This window comes from Aethalodelphis obliquidens, unplaced genomic scaffold, assembly GCF_003676395.1.
Source record: "Aethalodelphis obliquidens isolate GAN/ISIS:26980383/991018 unplaced genomic scaffold, ASM367639v1 scaffold37, whole genome shotgun sequence".
Classification (NCBI taxonomy): Eukaryota; Metazoa; Chordata; class Mammalia; order Artiodactyla; family Delphinidae; genus Aethalodelphis; species Aethalodelphis obliquidens.
Window position 1 is genome coordinate 15450106 of NW_020837981.1, and position 17853 is coordinate 15467958.

Sequence of the window (17853 nt, forward strand, 5' to 3'; positions counted from 1 at the left end):
GGCAAATAAGCACATGAAAAGATGCATTAGGGAAATACAAGGTAAAAACACAATGAAATACCACTATCCACCTATTAGAATAGCCAAAAATAATCAAACCAAATCAAATACAGTATCAACGCTGAAACGGAATACTCATATGCTGCTGCTGAGAATAAAAAATGGTACAGTCACTTAGGAAAATAGCCCTCTAATCCCATGCCTAGGTACTTACCCAAGAAAAATGAAAACATACAGCCACACCAAGACCTGTTAGCAAATGTTTACTGCAGCTTTATTCATAACCACTAAAATCTGTAAGCAAACCTAAATGTCCATCATCTAGGTGAATGGATGAACATCTATGTGATGGAATACTACTCAGCAACAAAAAGGGACGAATTAACGATACACACATTGATGAATCTCAAAAGCATTATCCAAAGTGCAAGAAGCCAGACACAAAGGCTACACACTGTATGATTCATTCATAACATTCCAGAAAAGGCAAAACTATAGAGACAGAAATCAGATCAGCAGTTGCCAACGGTCAGGGGTAGAAGGATGGGATTGATTCCAAAGGGTCATTAGGGAATTTGGGTGGTGATGGAAATATTCTATATCTTAATTGTGGTGGCGATTACAAACTGTTTATATTTGTCAAAACTCAGACCTGTATACCTAAAAACATTCATTTTTCTGTATGTAAATTATACCTCACTAAATCCCCAGAAAAGAAGGCAAATATTTCATTTTTTAAATATAATTTATAGGGCTTCCCTGGTGGTGCAATGGTTAAGAATCTGCCTGCCAATGCAGGGGACACGGGTTCGAGCCCTGTACCTGGAAGATCCCACATGCCGCGGAGCAACTAAGCCCGTGCGCCACAACTACTGAGCCTGCGCTCTAGAGCCCGCAAGCCACAACTACTGAGCCCGTGTGCTGCAACTACTGAAGCCCAAGTACCTAGAGCCCGTGCTCCGCAACAAGAGAAGCCACTGCAATGAGAAGCCTGCGCACCACAACTAAGAGTAGCCCCAACTCGCCACAACTAGAGAAAGCCCGCACACAGCAACGAAGACCCAACACAGCCAATAAATACATAAATAATTTTAAATAAATAAATAAATATAATTTATAAGTAACTGCACTTATGCAAGACTAATCAGCCATGGAAAATTCTGTATAGCTAGACCCTTCCATCAAATGAATAGTTAAAACTGATGGTCTTAGACTTGAGGGGGACAAGAGCTGTTGTGATTTTTAAAGAATCTCACAACGGAATTCCTATCCTTAATTAACTGTTAAAGAAATGGTGCAGAGCCTTAGAAAGGTAGGTACCTTATATCAACAAGAAGGGGATCATTTTGCACATTTTTTCCCCAACAGATAAATTTTTGAAGTCAATTATCATGTAACAAGCTTAATATTGCAAATGATCTTGGGCAAGCAGTTTCTGTTTCCTCATCTGTAAAAACTTAGCTGATCTAAAGAGTTCTCTGCATTGTAAAAGCTTAAAGTCTGACTTTCCTACTAGCATAATTTAGCTGAACCTCCAGGAGGTCACTGAATGCCCTCTGATCCAGGAAACCCGTGAACTCAAGAAAGGCAAACTCAGGCTTCCCTGGTGGCACAGTGGTTGCGAGTCCGCCTGCGGATGCAGGAGACACGGCGTTCGTGCCCCGGTCTGGGAAGATCCCACATGCCGCAGAGTGCTGGGCCCTGTGAGCCATGGCTGCTGAGCCTGCGCATCCAGAACCTGCGCTCTGAAACGGGAGAGGCCACAACAGTGAGAGGCCTGCGTACCGCAAAAAAAAAAAAACAAAAAACCAACAACAAAAAAATGCTGTTGAGATTCTTTTAAGTTTTTAGATTTTATTTATTTATTAAAAAAATTTTTTTTTTATTTTTTGGCCGTGCCATGTGGCATGTGGGATCTTAGTTCCCCAACCAGGGATCAAATCTGCACCCCCTGCCGTAGAAGCCCCAGGGAAATCCCAATTTATTTATATTTTTATTGAAGTATAATTGACCTACAACACTGTGTTAGTTCCAGGTGCACACCATAGCGATTCAATATTTCTGTACATTACAGAATGATCAGCACCAAAGTCTAGTTACCATCTGTCACCAAAGTCATTACAATATTAGGGCTTCCCTAGTGGCACAGTGGTTAAGAATCCGCCTGCCAATGCAGGGGACACGGGTTCGAGCCCTCGTCTAGGAATATCCCACATGCCACAGAGCAACTAAGCCCATGTGCCACAACTACTGAGCCCTCGTGCCATAACTACTGAAGCCCGTGTGCCTAGAGCCCGTGCTCCACAACAAGAGAATCCACAGCAATTAGAATCCCACTCACCGCAATGAAGAGTAGCCCCCACTCGCTGCAGCTAAAGAAAGCCCGTGTAGCAACGAAGACCCAACGCAGCCATAAATAAATAAATAATAAAGTTCCCTTTAAAAAAAAAAGTTATGGGCTTCCCTGGTGGCGCAGTGGTTGAGAGTCCGCCTGTCGATGCAGGGGACACGGGTTCGTGCCCCGGTCCGGGAAGATCCCACATGCCGCGGAGCGGCTGGGCCCGTGAGCCATGGCCGCTGGGCCTGCGCGTCTGGAGCCTGTGCTCCGCAACGGGAGAGGCCGCAACAGTGAGAGGCCCGCGTATCGCAAAAAAAAAAAAAAAAAAAAAAAAAAAAAGTTATTACAATATTATTGACTATGTTCCTTATGCTGTACATTTCATCCCTGTGACTCATTTATTTTGAAACTGGAAATTTGTACCTCAATCTCCCTCACTTATTTCATTCATTCCCCCAAACCCCCTGCCCTCTAGCAACAATCTGTTTGTTTTCTGTATCTATGAGTCTACTTCTATTTTGTGACACTTGTTAATTTTTTGTTTTGTTTTGTTTTGTTTTGCCATGCAGCACAGTTTGTGGGATGTTAGTTCCCCGACCAGGGATTGAACTCGTGCCCTCGGCAGTGAAAGCACAGAGTACTAACCACTGGACCGCCAGGGAATTCCCAATTTTTTTGTTTTTTAGATTCCACATGTAAGTGAAATCATAACGGTATTTGTCTTTCTCTGTCTGACTTATTTCACTTAGCATAATATCTCCTAGGTCCACCCATATTGTCACAAATGGCAAGATTTCATTCTTTTTTATGGCTGAGTAAAATTCCATTGTATGTGTGTGTGTGTGTGTGTGTGTGTGTGTATACACACACACACACAATCTTCTTTATTCATTCATTTATTCATTTATTGATGGACACTTGGTTTGCTTCCATATCTTGGCTATTGTAAATGCTGCTGCAATGAACATTAGTGTTTTTTTAATTAGTGCTTTGTTTTCTTCGAATAAATACCCAGAAGTGGAATTGCTGGAGGGTACGGTTTTAATTTTTTGAGGAACCTCCCTATTGTTTTTCATAGTAGCTGTATCAATTTACGTTCTCACCAACAGTGCGCAAGGTTCCCTTTTCTTCATATCCTCGTCAGCACTTGTTTTTTGTTGTCTTTTTTTTATTTGGCCGCACTGCGTGGCATGTGGGATCTTAGTTCCCCAACCAGAGATCGAACCCGGGCCCCAGCAGTGAAAGCACTGAGTCCCAACCACCAGACCACCAGGGAATTCCCATTGTTGTCTTTTTGATAATAGCCATTCTGACAGGTGTGAGGTGATATCTCACTGTGGTTTTGGTTGCATTTCCCTGATGATTAGTGATGTTAAACATCTTTGAATGTGTCTGTTGGCCATCTGTATGTCTTCTTTGGAAAAATGTCTATTCAGGTCCTTTGTCCATTTTTTAATTGAGTTGGTTTTTTTTGATGTTGAGTTGTATGAGTTCTTTGTATATTTTGGATATTACCCCTCATCAGATATATCATTTGCAAGTATATTCTCCCATTCAGTAGGCTGCCTCTTTATTTTGCTGATAGTTTCCTTTGCTGTGTAAAAGCTTAGTAGTTTGATGTAGTTTGTTTCCCTTGCCTAAGGAGACATATTCAAAAAAATAATGCTCTTTGACTGATATCAGAGTGTACTGCCTATGTTTTCTTCTAGGAGTTTTATGGTTTCAGGTCTTACATTTAAGTCTTTAACCCATTTTGAGTTTATTTTTGTCATTTCTTTCTTTTTTTTTTTTTTTTAGCTGTACCACACGTCATGTGGGAGCTTAGCTCCTAGACCAGGGATCGAACCCGTGCCCCCTGCAGTGAAAGCACAGAGTCTTAACCACTGGACCATCAGGGAAATCCCTCGAGTTTATTTTTGTAAATGGTGTGAGAAGGTAGTCTAGTTTGATTCTCATGCCTGTAGCTGTCCAGTTTTCTCAGCATCATTTATTGAAGAGACTGTCTTTTCCCCATTGTATATTCTTGCCTCCTCTGTCACAGATTAATTGATCATATAAGCGTATTTCTGGGCTCTCTATTCTGCTCCATTGATCTATGTGTCTGTTTTTGTGCCAGTACTATACCATTTTGATTACTGTAACTTTGTAATATAGTTTGAAATTGGGGAGCATGATACCTCCAGTTTGTTCTTCTTTCTCAAGATTGTCTTGGCTATTCAGGGTTGTCATTGAGACCTTGATAGGGAACACACTGAATCTGTAGATCACTTTGGGTGGCATGGACATTTAAAAAATATTAAGTCCTCCATTCCATGAACATTACCTTAGTCTTAATTAACATAATAAAGGCCATATAAGAGAAGCCCACAGCTCATATCATAATCAATAGGAAAAAACTGAAAGCTTTTCCTCTAAGATCAGAAACAAGACAAGGATGCCCACTCTCACCACTTCTATTCAACATAGTCCTGGAACTCCTTGCCAGAGCAATTAGGCAAGAAAAAGAAATAAAAGTCAGCCAAATTGGAAAGGAAGAAGTAAAATTATCTATTTGCAGATGACATGATCAAATATGAAGAAAACTCTAAAAACCCCACAAAAAAACTGTTAAAATGAAATGAAAACTGTTAAAATGAATCAACAAAGTGCAGGATATAAAATCGACATACAAAAATTAGTTGCCTTTTTATTTACTAACAAGGAACTATCTGAGAAGGAAATTAAGAAAATAATTCCATTTGCAATAGTACCAAAAGAATAAAATCCTTAGGAAAAAATTTAACTAAGGATGTGAGAGACTTGTACACTGAAAACATTGATGAAAGATAAAAATAAATGGAAACATAGCTTGGTGCTTGTACTTTGTACTTTACAAAGTGTTTTCACGATAGTATCTCATTTGAGCCTGATGCCAATGCTGTGAAGTAGAAGGGCAGGTAGAAGGCTTGCCAACAGACAAGGCAACTGAGGGCCCAAGAGGACTGGATGAGAAGCTGGTTATTCATCAGGTTAGTGACAGAGGGTTAGATCTTGGGTGTCCTGCATGGCCTTTGGGCTCTTTCTACGGCCTTACTCAGATGACAGAGTAACCACGTAATGAGCACCAACAGCATAAACTGCAGTGGACCACAGGGGTTATGTAACCCCGTCAAAGGCACCGCCAGTGCAGGAAACAATCTCTACGGAAGATGATACACACGTAAGGCTGGGAAACATCTACGTTGTATCACGTTAAATAGGATTATGAACGTAATCACACACACATACATGTACTCTACTGCTTGATACTCTTCAGCGGCCTCAGGCTTAAATCCACATTCCTATTCCTCAGTATAGCAGTCAAGGCCTGTCACAGGCCAGCCCCTCTCCAGGCCCTTCATGCCACTGCCTATCTCCCATTCCATGCTCTGGCTGTGCTCGGCTGCTTGTGGTTCCTCATGTGGGCCATGCCCAGGGACACATGCCCTCTCCCCACCTCTTCTTAAAATGTGCTTCTTGGGCTTCCCTGGTGGCGCAGTGGTTGAGAGTACGCCTGCCGATGCAGGGGACACGGGTTCGTGCCCCGGTCCGGGAAGATCCCACATGCCGCGGAGCGGCTGGGCCCGTGAGCCATGGCCGCTGAGCCTGCGTGTCCGGAGCCTGTGCTCCACAACAGGAGAGGCCACAACAGTGAGAGGCCTGCGTACCGGGAAAAAAAAAAAAAAGTGCTTCTCATCAAGCTAACATCTACTTATTCTTTCCATCTTAGTTCAGGCATCACCTTCTCCTGGACACATATGCACGCGTGCACACATGCATGGGACTCTTGGTCAACTGTCCTTCTATCGCTCCATATGATTCTGTATCACTTACTTGTCCATCTGACCCCTAGTCTATGAGCTCCTTGAGGTCAGGGCATGAGCCTTTTGTCCCTCTGAATCGTGTGTGCACAGGGCCAGGCACACAGTAAAGGCTCAATGCATACCTAACAAATGACTGTGCGAGCACGGAGGCCCAGCATGGAGCGCTCCAACAGCCTCGCGACTTCAGACGCTTCGCAAAGCGGGATGCTATTAAAGAATCAAGAGGTCTGGGAAGGGATAAGGGGAAGGTGCAACTTCCCTGATTGTGGAAAATATCTTAAGCAACTTCAATGTGAGCTTTTGCCTGTTCTTCCCTGGGCCTCCTGACACAGGTTAGTGCCCAGCCAGGGGTTGGGAAACCTGAGCCAGTCAACAAAGCCAAAGTGAGTAGTGGACTGTTCACAGCTGAAGACCCAGCGGCCCTGAAAAATGAGGTGACTGACCTGAAGGCTCGCTGAAACTTAGCAGCAGGGTTAGTTCCAAACTCAGGCATCGGAATCCCAGTTCAGGGCTCTCTCTACAGCACCAGGCACCCTTTGGATCTGAGGTCAGGCTCAAAGGGCTGTGGACCTGACTGGCACCAAGGGTCTTACATAGGACAGGAAGCACACGACAAAAGGACAGAGATCTTGAACATAAACATGTGCCAGACCAGCAAAAATCAGCACAGGTCCCGGCGGAGATAGGCTATCGAGAGAATGAGAATCCAGAGACACATTTTCTTCTCCCTCTGTGCTAAAGATTCCCGTGTGTTTGTTGCTTTCCTGACTTTGACTCTGGACAAGGCACAGGCTGAATACCTCAGGTACCTTATCTTCAAAATAACCTGCAAAGCAGCTATTAGATCCTCATTTGTACCTATGAAGACAATAGAGCTGAGAAGGGTAAGTATTTAGCTCAAGGTCACAGAGCTAGTAAGTGGCAGGGCAGGAATTTGAACCTGAGTTTTCTCTACTAACCAAAGTGGCTTTGCGTGATCAGGAAACTTTAAACCACAGCTTGCAGTGACTCTTCAAGTCTCAGTTTTGCTGTCTGCAGCTGAAGATGATTCTGTGCTGGTGTTCTTCAGTAGTGATCCATGTGAGATCCACAGGGGTATTTAAGAAGCTCAATGCATGGTACAATGAAAGAAGGAAGATGACCGTGTTTTAAAACGAACAGTCTGGAGCTGACCACCAAACTTTCTGGGACGTTCATCCCTCAGCCAGCAGCAGAGGTAAGAACGGAAGTGTCTGAAACTCAAGGATGACTCAATAGTTTGCTTTTCCTTGGAGAGCAACAGACATGTAAATATACCCAGTGCTGGAGACTCTACTCATGGCAGACATGGGAGAAACCGAAGAGCACCCATCTCAGGCACCCAGGAGAGGGAACAGCATGCAAAGACAGCCTATGTGAGAGCCCAGTTTGTTCAGAACACAGCACCCAGGTCTGGCTGAAGGGAAGTGGGATGGTCCGTCTTATATGTCAGCCTGGCTAAGCTACGGCTCCCGTTATACAATCAAATGCTAACCCAGGCTTTGCTGTGAAGCTACTTTACAGATGTGATTAAAGGTTATAATCCATTAACCTAAATAAGAGAGATTATTCTACATAATCTAGGCTTCCATCAGTTGAAAGGGCTTAAGAGCAGAACTGAGGCTCCCGAAAGAAGAAACTCCACATATGCCCAGCGGCCTTGGCTTGTGCCTGTGAGTTCCAGCCTGCCCCTCCTGATGGCCAGACCTACAGATTTGGGACTTGCCTTGCCAGACCTCACAATCATGCAAAGCCAATTCCTTGTAATAAATCTCTCAATATATATCTCACACTGGATCTGTTTCTCTGATTGATCCCTAACTGATATAGGAAGACAGGCACGTCTCAGAAGGTGGGGATAAAGGGGAAGCTCAAGCTGGACCTGGATTAGAGAGCCCTGCAGTGCATGTTAAAGGCTCTGGACTTTTCCTGAAAAGATAAGGGGAGAAGCAGAAGGGATTCCAGCAGATGAAGAGCAGGATCAGATCTGCATTTCAGATGCTGTGAGTCTGTCTCCCTGTAGGATGGTGAATGAACTGGAGCATACAGGGCAAGACAGGAGGTGGCACCACAAAAAGGGAGGAAGCTGGAGCCATAATTCAGGTAGGAAATGGTGCGATCTTGGTTGGACAAAGGCCTAGCAGTGGAAATGGAGAGAAAGGGGTGGGTTTGAGAGAAACCGAGGAGTTCGGCCTCGTAGAACTTGGTGACCTACTGGCTGGGGATGAGGGAGAGGGAAGAGGACTCCAAGCTGATTTTCAGGTTGATGGCGCCTTTCATCCCGCTGGACCTCAACGCTACATGGCAGCAACTAGAGGTGCCGTCTCTCGTGCACCAGCTGCCAAATCAAAACATGAAGCCAAGGACACTCACTAACTACCCAGATGCTACATACAGATCATCCAGCTTGATAACAAGGATATGCCTACAAGACACCCTGGTGTGAGCCCTTTGGCTCTTTTAGACTGAATCCTTCAGCTGCCCCTGTGCAGAATAAGGTAAAAGGCAACATCTGGCAGAACAAAGCCAGAAAAACCTGGCTGGAAAGATCCTGGGTAGGAAGGAGGGAGGTGAGAGCAGGGGCATGGTCAGAGCAGCTGTTTCTGCCATTTCCCAGACCTTGGAGTAGACCAAAGGCCTGGTGGGAATCTGATAGCCTCAGGGGGAGAGGGAGTGCTGGGGCTCTGGCTGGTGAAAAATACCAGAGCTTCCACAGGAACCCTGGGAGAACTGGTGGTGAACAGAGAGGAAGACAAGAAACCCAAGCAACACCACCCACATCACAGCTTTGACTCCATTTCCTGTCTGCAAAATGGGCAGAATTATTCCACTTACCACCAAACAGGAGAAAAGGGATAATCAAGCTAGAAAAGACTTGGAAAAATACCAAGGTCTCTCTGGGAGAAGGAAGAGCTGGAACAGAGGCATTTGTTTTAGTGACTGGCTAAACGATCTTGTCATCACCATTAGTTTCTTTATGGTCATGACATTTTTTTTTTTAACTTTTTATTATTTATTTTTGGCTGCATTGGGTCTTCACTGCTGTGCACAGGCTTTCTTTAGTTGCGGCGAGCAGGGGCTACTCTTCGTTATGGTGCACGGGCTTCTCACTGCGGTGGCTTCTTTTGTTGCGGAGCACAGGCTCTAGGCGTGCGGGCTTCAGTAGTTGTGGCACATGGGCTCAGTAGTTGTGGCTCGCGGGCTCTAGAGCGCAGGCTCAGTAGTGGTGGCGCATGGGCTTAGCTGCTCCGCAGCATGTGGGATCTTCCCGGACCAGGGATTGAACCCGTGTCCCCTGCACTGGCTGGCAGATTCTTAACCACTGCACCACTAGGGAAGTCCCAGGGTCATGACATTTTAAAAGAGGAAAAGACAGGACCTAAAAACATTCATTAATGAGGTTTTGTTTCTAATAACGGTGGACAAGATGCTACTAGACTAACCCTCTTGAAAATAACCATAACCTTTGGACAAAATAGAAAAGCTTTTCCCTGAAGGTACTGAAAAGCAAACAAAATCAGGCATAAACCGGAGGGGTGGTCCTCTTGGAAGGAAATGGCAATGGATAAGTTTTCCATTTCTTTTTATAGCTCTTCACCTAAAGGCAGGCTCCATTAGGAGCCAGGCCAGGAGGCTAAAACTTTGGTAGAAACCCAAAAACCAGTCTTATTGGCTTAAAGAATCTAAGGCCACTTTGGAGCAGCTACAACAGCAAGAAAGTGATGCTGGAAAGGACCGAGCCGAGGAGGTGGAACCGCAAAGTCTGCATATAAACTCAGTCTGACTCTATGGCTGAACTATGAACTATGCATGCAGAGGGCATAACCAGCCTACTTTAAGAGATTTTAGCTGCCATTTACTACAGGGGAAACAGAGTTCAGAGATTTGAGCCCAGCCACATTAAGTGCCTGATAAACAGAAAAATCAAACTCTACAGAGGAACATAACAATCCAGAGTCTCTAAAACATATCACTCATAATGTCAGAGATACAATCCACAGTATAAACAACACAGAAACAGGAAAATGCAAACCATTCAAAAGAAAAGGCAACCAATGAGACTGACCCTGAGATGACTGAGATATTAGAATGACAAGGATTTTTATAGAAGCGGGTATAACTATGCTGAAAGATTTTTAAAAGAAAACATACTTGTAATGAACAAATTGGAAATCTCATCAGAGAAACAAATTATTAAAAAATAACCAAATGGGATCTACCCAAGAATAAAAATATATGTCCACACACAGACTTGCAGCTTATGTTCATAGCAGCATTATTTATAGTGGCCAAAAAGTGAAACCAACCCAAATAACCATCCACTGATGAACAGATAAGCAAAACATGCTATATTCATACAATTAATATTATTCAGCCATAAAAATGAATGAAGTACACACGATACAACACAAATGAACCTTGAAAACATTATGCTAAGTGAAATATACCAGATACAAAAGACCACATTTACGTGTGATTCCATTTACATTAATTGTCCAGAATAGGCAAACTCATAAAGACAGAAGGTAGGGCTTCGCTGGTGGCGCAGTGGTTGGGAGTCCATCTGCCGATGCCGGGGACACGGGTTCGTGCCCCGGTCCGGGAGGATCCCATGTGCCGCGGAGCGGCTGGGCCCGTGAGCCATGGCCGCTGAGCCTGCGCGTCCGGAGCCTGTGCTCCGCAGCGGGGGAGACCACAGCGGTGGGAGGCCCGCGTACCGCAAAAAAAAAAAAAAAAAAAAAAAAAAAGACAGAAGGTAGATTCGTGGCTGGCAGGGGCTCAGGCGAGGGGAGAATGGGGAGAAATTGCTAGTGGGTACAGTGTTTCTTTTGGGGGTAATGAAAACGTTCTGGAATTAGATAATGGGGATGATTGCACAACATTCTGAATATACTAAAACCCAATGAATTGTATACCTTAAAATGGTTAATTTTATATGTGAATTAAAAGGTAAGGTAAAAAACATTATGGTTAACTGGGTGATGAATATAAAACTCTGTACTATCTTTGCAATTTTTCTGTAAATATAAAATTACTCCAGGGACTTCCCTTGCAGTCCAGTGGTTAAGACTCTGTGCTCCCAATGCAGGGGGCACAGGTTGGATCCCTGGTCAGGAAACTAAGATCTCACATGCCTTGTGGCATAGAATAGAATAATTCCAAAATAAAAAGTTTATTTTAAAGTAATTCTATATATAATAGCATCCAAAAACATTCTTAGGAACATAAATTTAAAAATATATTCAAGACCTGTACACTTAGAAGTACAAACCATTGCCAAGAGAAATTAAGAACACTCAAGCAGCGTTATACCATGTTCATGAATTGTTAAGATGTCAATTCTCCCTAAATAAAGGTGACCAATCATCCCAGTCTGCCTGGGATGGAGGGGGTTCTCAAGATGCAAGAATATCATTTCTAAAACCAGGGCAGTTTGGGGAAAACCAGGATGAATTTCTCACCTAACTTCAAATTGATCTATTGTTTCAATACAATCCCAATTAAAATCTCAGCTGTTTTTTTTTTTAGAAATTGACAAGGTGATTCCAAAATTTATGTGGAAAAACAAAGAACCTAGAGTAGCCAAAACAATTTGGAGGAAGAACAAAGTTGGAGGACTCACTATATCTGATTTCAAGTCTTAAAAAAAACTACAGTAAGTACGGTATTGGGTGAAAGGACAGACTCAAGATGAATGGAAACAGACCCTCACATATATAGTAAACTGATTTTCAACAAATTACAAAGGGAATTCAATGAGAAAGGCTAGTCTTTTCAACAAATTGTCATGAACAATTGGACACCCATATGACAAAAAAAAAACAAGCCAAAAACTTCAAACTACAATTCATACCATTCACACAAATAACTCGAATGGATCATAGACATAAATATAGAACCATAAAACTATAAAACTTCTAGAAGAAAACACAGGAGAAAATCTTTGGGGCGTGCAAATTAAAACTACAAGATACCACTATATACCCCCGGAATAGCCAAAATTAGAAAGACTGACAACATCAAGTGTTGACAAAGATGTGGAGCAACCAAAATGTCTCATTTCTTGGGTAGGAGTGTAAAATGGTACAACCAGTTTGGAAAAAGGTGTCCTAAAACTAAACATAACCTACTCAATCAGTCAGCAATTCCTCTCCTAAGTAAGGACCCAAAAGAAATAAAAGCTTAAAAAATGTGTACACAAATATTCATAAAAGCTTTTTCATAACAGCCATACTGGAAACATCCCAGGAGTTCATCTAGGGGTAAATGAATAAACGGTGGTATATTAATAAAATGTAATTCTACTCAGCAATAAAAAGGAACAAATTAGTAATGCAACAGAGATGAATCTCAGAAACATGACGCTGAGTGAAAGAATCCTCACACAAAAGAGTACATAGTATATGATTCCGTTTACTTGAAGCTCTTGAACAAGCAAAATTAATTTACGGTTTAAAAAATCAGAATAGTGGTTACTTCTGAGGGTGGAGGAAGAGCTGACTGGGAAGGGGCAAGAGGGAACTTTCTAGGGTAATGGTAATGTGCTAAATCCTGCTGGAAACTTGGGTTACACTCATGTATATTACTTGAAAAATGCATAAAATGCTACACTTATGATTTGTGCATTTCACTAAATGCAAATTTCACTTTAAAAATTCCATTAGCTACTAAATCCAACAGAATGCCCACTGCCAATTCATGATAGGACTTCAGAAACAAGAATAGGAATTGGACCGTTCCCTCTTCTCAGCATCTCTACACACTCCCCTTGGACACTCCCCAAATCAGATAAGGATAAGTCGTTTGCCCAACTCTTGAACCATCAGGCACCAGGTACCCTTGAGCTCTTCTTCTCCCAAACAAGATCCCAAAATAGATTCTGAAATTTATACCTAGTATAAAAGAGTGATTGGCCTCTACTCTAGCTGGGCACTTGTTTTTGGGGGTTTTTTTTGCAGCACCATGTGGCATATGGGATCTTAGTTCCCGGACCAGGGATCAAACCCGTGCCCCATGCAGTGAGAGCGCGGACTCTTAACCACTGGACGGCCAGGGAAGCCCCTCAACTATCCCCTCTTGAACTGAATATGAAATAAACAGGCCGACTCCGTTTTCTCCGAGAACACGTGCAACTCTAATTGAAAGATACATTAAAACATAGAAAAAAAACTAGAACAGTACCTAGCGTATGAATACATTAATGAAGCAAGTATTTTGAAGAAGCCACAGGCTTTTTCCTTTTTCTTTTTTTTTTTTTGGCCCCGCTATACGGCTTGCAGGATCTCCGTTCCTCGACCCGGGACTGAACCCAGGCCACAGCAGTGAAAGCCCAGAATCCTAACCACTAGGCCACCAGGGAACTCCCCATAGGCATTTTTATTTTTATCTTATTTCAATGAAAAAGGATGAAAGGCCACACTGAGCCTTTCATCTAAAAGAGTGGGGATACCTCAGCTATAAATTTCGAGGAACAAACTACTTTGGCCAAGTAGCCATCCCTCCCTTACCCCAGGAGGCCATCATTAACCTTTCAACTCCCCAGTGGGTGTGGTCCTCTAGCAAGAACTGATTCACCCAAACAAACACAGGTGTCCCCCACCTGTACCACCTGCAGTGGCTCAGCCTGGGAAGCAGAGGACTCCCTCCAGCTTCCAGAGCTCAACCCTTTCATTTGTTAAGGTCATTTGCTAATTAAAAAAAAAAAAGAAACAGAAAACACTTGAGGACTAGAGCACAAAAGAAGAGTTAGCTCCTGGTTATCCTGCTAAAGATCCTTTGTCCCCTTTTTAGGGAAATGCTGTCAGCCTGGAAACTATTTTTCTCATCAGAGTAAAGCTGAGGTAGAGAAAGTGAAGAGGGAAAGAAGAGACACAAAACATAGAGAAAACATGACGTCCTGCAGACCTTAAATTCAGGTCTGTCCCTGGGGCTCAGGATGCTCCTGTCTGCTTGGCCACAGCGCTCCTTCCTCATATCTTATGAGGCCTCCATAAGCCCCAGGTCCAGAAGCCCAGGAAAAGGACCCGTGGAGCACAGTGGGTTTATAAAGCTGATGACCACCCCGCCTCCCCTCCCTGCATTTTCTCTGAGCTGATAAGCAACACTCCCCACGCCCAAATGCTCTTATGTAGGAGTATGTGAGCCTTAAAAAACAAAACAACAACAAAATCTATAGCAAAGAGACCAAATTGATCTGACCAAATTGATGCTTTTGTCTTTTTCTAGAATTTTGCTCTTTCCCACAAAGTAACAGCAAGAGTGGAATGCCTGCAATAGTTCTCAGCTGCTCTTCCTTGCCTTCCTGGAAGCCCATTTTAGCCTCTGGAAGCCAATGATGCCAGATTTGGGAAAGCAAGCAGACTGAAACTTCCAGTTTCTTTGGGAGAAGTCAGCTCCTCCTGCCAACTTCTGGGACTCTTAAGATGGCCCAAGAGCTGCATTGATGCCTCCTCTCCTTTGATCTGACCCAAGGACCCCCAAGTGAGAGTAGTAATTAGCAACTCTATTCAAAACAAACCTCCCTCCCCATGTGCATCCACCGACTAGCATCAAATAAGATCTTTCCCCCTTTGCTCCTCAAAATGTCCTAAGAGCTGGTTTTGTACAAATTACAGCTAAATGTCCAAATTCTTATCACGACTCTGTTAAAAACCTCAAAATCATTCCTGCCAAGAGCCCCACATCAGGGGAGATGACCCAGTGTAAAGACCACTGTATTGCACACTCCACAGACTACAATGTCCATCACATCCTGAATTGTGCAATAGGTAGGCAGCACTACCTAGTGGGTGGAGAATCAGAGTATTTGATAATACATTCACTTTGTCCACTGCATCTTTCAGATGGCAGAACACAGGGCCAACCCAGGAACCAGCATTCACCACTGCTGGCTGGACCCCAGGTGGCGGCATCACGGCCGCCTCTGGCTTAGCACAGGCCCTCTCTATTTCACCCTCAGGTCCAGACCCCAACCCCATCCACTCCCTCTCTGCAATGTACTCTATGCTCACCCTTTGAAAGGGGGTGGGGGAACCAGAGAATGCAACCACTAATTCAAACCAGAAAAACCCGAGGACACAGAAGTGAAAAGAGTTTTTCATCCAGTCTGTCTGAAAGACCCCTTCCCCTTTAAGAATTCTGGCTTGGCTGCTTGGCTCACCGCTGTCAGCCAGAAACCTATTTTCTTCACTCACTCCTGCAAGTAAAAGGAAGTGAAATGTGTGTATGTGGCTTTGCAACTGAGCTCTTTTTTGCGCTTAAGGGAAGAAAGGTGGGGGTCGGGGGTAGAGGTACCACACAGAACTGGATGCATGGAGGTGAGAGGCCAAGGTGTAACCTCACTGGCCTGGGACGTGGAGACGTCATCTCTGACTAGATGATACACAACATCAAGTGCCTCATGATACCCTGCTGCTTTACACCTGGGGACTAAAACAAATGTTTTTTATTTGCTGCTGCTTCTCCTCCCCCTTCTCCCAGGATGATTTATGGGCTGAGAGAGAGAGGGGGGTTGCTTGGTAGGAGTCAAAATTTTGGGCTGGAACAACTGGTGACTTGTCAACAGCACACCATCAAATGGTCCTCACAACCCCACTAAATACAGACAGAACCAGCCTGTGACAAGGAGCTGACACCCACCTGAGTTTCGTAGGTAACAGAGACCACTCGGCGGTGCAGTGGTTTAAGTTCTCAAATGAAAAGCTATTTTATCCAAGCAAAAAGCTGCTGTTTCCTAACAAACGGGCTCTCTGAAAAGACTGGAAAAGAGGAACTCTCTCTATTTAGGTAATGGGATGGGATGTGTCCACAGCGCCATTTGTTATTTCTTTTTCCCTAGCAGTTAACAACCCCAAACCTTCCGCTAGGCCCTGATCCAAGACCACCACCATGGCAGCATCCAGTACAGCAGGGCATGAAAACCACAGCCTTTAGTCCGCTCCCAGTCTGTCATTTGAAACAAACAAACAAATGGACTTCCCTGGTGGTGCAGTGGTTGAGAATCTGCCTGCCAATGCAGGGGACATGGGTTCGGGCTGGAAGATCCCACATGCTGCTGAGGAACTAAGCCCATGAGCCATAACTACTGAAGCCCGCGAGCCTAGAGCCTGTGCTCTGCAACAAGAGAAGCCACCGCAACGAGAAGCCCGCGCACCGCAACGAAGCGTAGCCCCCCCTCGTCACAACTAGAGAAAGCCTGCACGCAGCAATGAAGACCCAACGCAGCCAAAAATTAATTAATTAATTATTTAAAAAAGCCAGCTCACAATCGGTAAAATCTGGCCAGCCCCTGGTGCACCCTTCCTGAGCACCCCCATGGAGCCGAGACTGAGGCCCCTGTCTCCTGACCGCAACTCTGGCTCCCCGGGCCCCAAACCTCTCTGCCTAGAGCATCACTTTTGCAAGTAGAAAGTTCCTACCAGGACCCTGTGCACTCCACTGGCTGAAAGAGTTGAGGAATGGAGTCACACTGGAGTCGGCTCAGGGCAGCGCCCAGGCATATCTTAGAGGCCGAAGCTCCTGTGTGCCACAGAGGGAATGTCTTAGGAGGACGGCCCTCCTCCAGCCACTCAGTCTGTCCTCCCAACCCCTCGGCCCCCAACGCCACCTCCCGCTCCTCAGCGTTGAGCCTCGGGCGCACGCAACCCGGCGGCTGGGGCTCGGTCCCGCAGCTAGCGCGAAGCGCCCTCCCCTCTGGGCCCCACACTCACCCACCGCCCGGATGCGGAAGCCGCGCGGAGGGCGCAGCGCCCGACGGCACCAGGCGTCGCGCAGCACCTGCAGGCTGGCCGGAGGCGCGTGCACCAGCAGCACCCCGCGCCGCAACCAGCCCTGGAAGGCCAGCCGCGAGGCGGCGCGCGCCAGCCGCGAGTTCCAGAAGCAGCGTGTGTTGGCGCGGCAGAAGGCGCGAAACACCGCACGCCCGCCCGGCTCCTCCGCGCCCCCCGCCGCCTCCTGCGCCTCCAGCCTGCAGAGCACGAGCGCCAAGGAGCCCGGCGCCAGTTGCACGGGCCGGGCCATGCTGCCTCGGCGGCCAGGCCCCGTAGCCTAACGCATCGCCGGGCTCGGCAACCGCGCTGCACTGGTGGCTGCGGCCGGCGGGAGGGTTCGGCTTACTGCGCTCAGCGCCGGCTGCCGGGAGAACGGGACTCCAGGGGGCGGGGCCGATGTACGCGCCAGGCCGGGGGTGGGGCGGGACTCGCAGGCTGGGACGCCCACCGCTCTTCCCCCAGGCAGGAGCCCAATAGTGGTTTCCAGGCGCTAAGTTCTCAGGTCATTCTCCACACCCCAGCCAGGTCTCTGCCCACCCAGTCCCCGAACTCCCACCCCGGGCGACTCCCTTCACTTCTCTGCTCCCCGGCAGTCCGGAGCTCCTCTTCCCGCGAAGGGCGCTCACTGGGGCTTTTCCAAGCCTTAGGGCAGCCCCGCAGTCACCGGGGAGCCGAGCCGCCTCCAACTGCGGCGCGAACGGTACGGCCAGGGTTCCTCAGAGCCGGGAGGACCAGGATGGCCGCCGTCGCCCTGGCTTTGGGATCGCCCCCAGGGAGAGAGGAGGCCACGAGGGACAGACTCGCTCGGGTCGGGAGCAGGAGACCCAGATTTGAGTCTCCGTCTGCTAATCAGTTTGCATAAGTTTCTTTCCCTCTCTGGCCTCAG

General features: G+C 45.9%; 1 protein-coding gene across 1 annotated transcript in view; it reads right to left on the reverse strand.

The window, feature by feature from the left end:
- STOX1 (storkhead box 1) overlaps positions 1–17294 on the reverse strand; it is a 51424-nt gene extending 34130 nt beyond the window's left edge. The window contains exon 1 of the mRNA XM_027130075.1: positions 16908–17294. Within this exon, the coding sequence (XP_026985876.1) occupies positions 16908–17217 (310 nt within the window). The 5' untranslated portion in view covers positions 17218–17294. The remainder of the gene's footprint in view (positions 1–16907) is intronic.
- Positions 17295–17853: the final 559 nt, after the last annotated feature.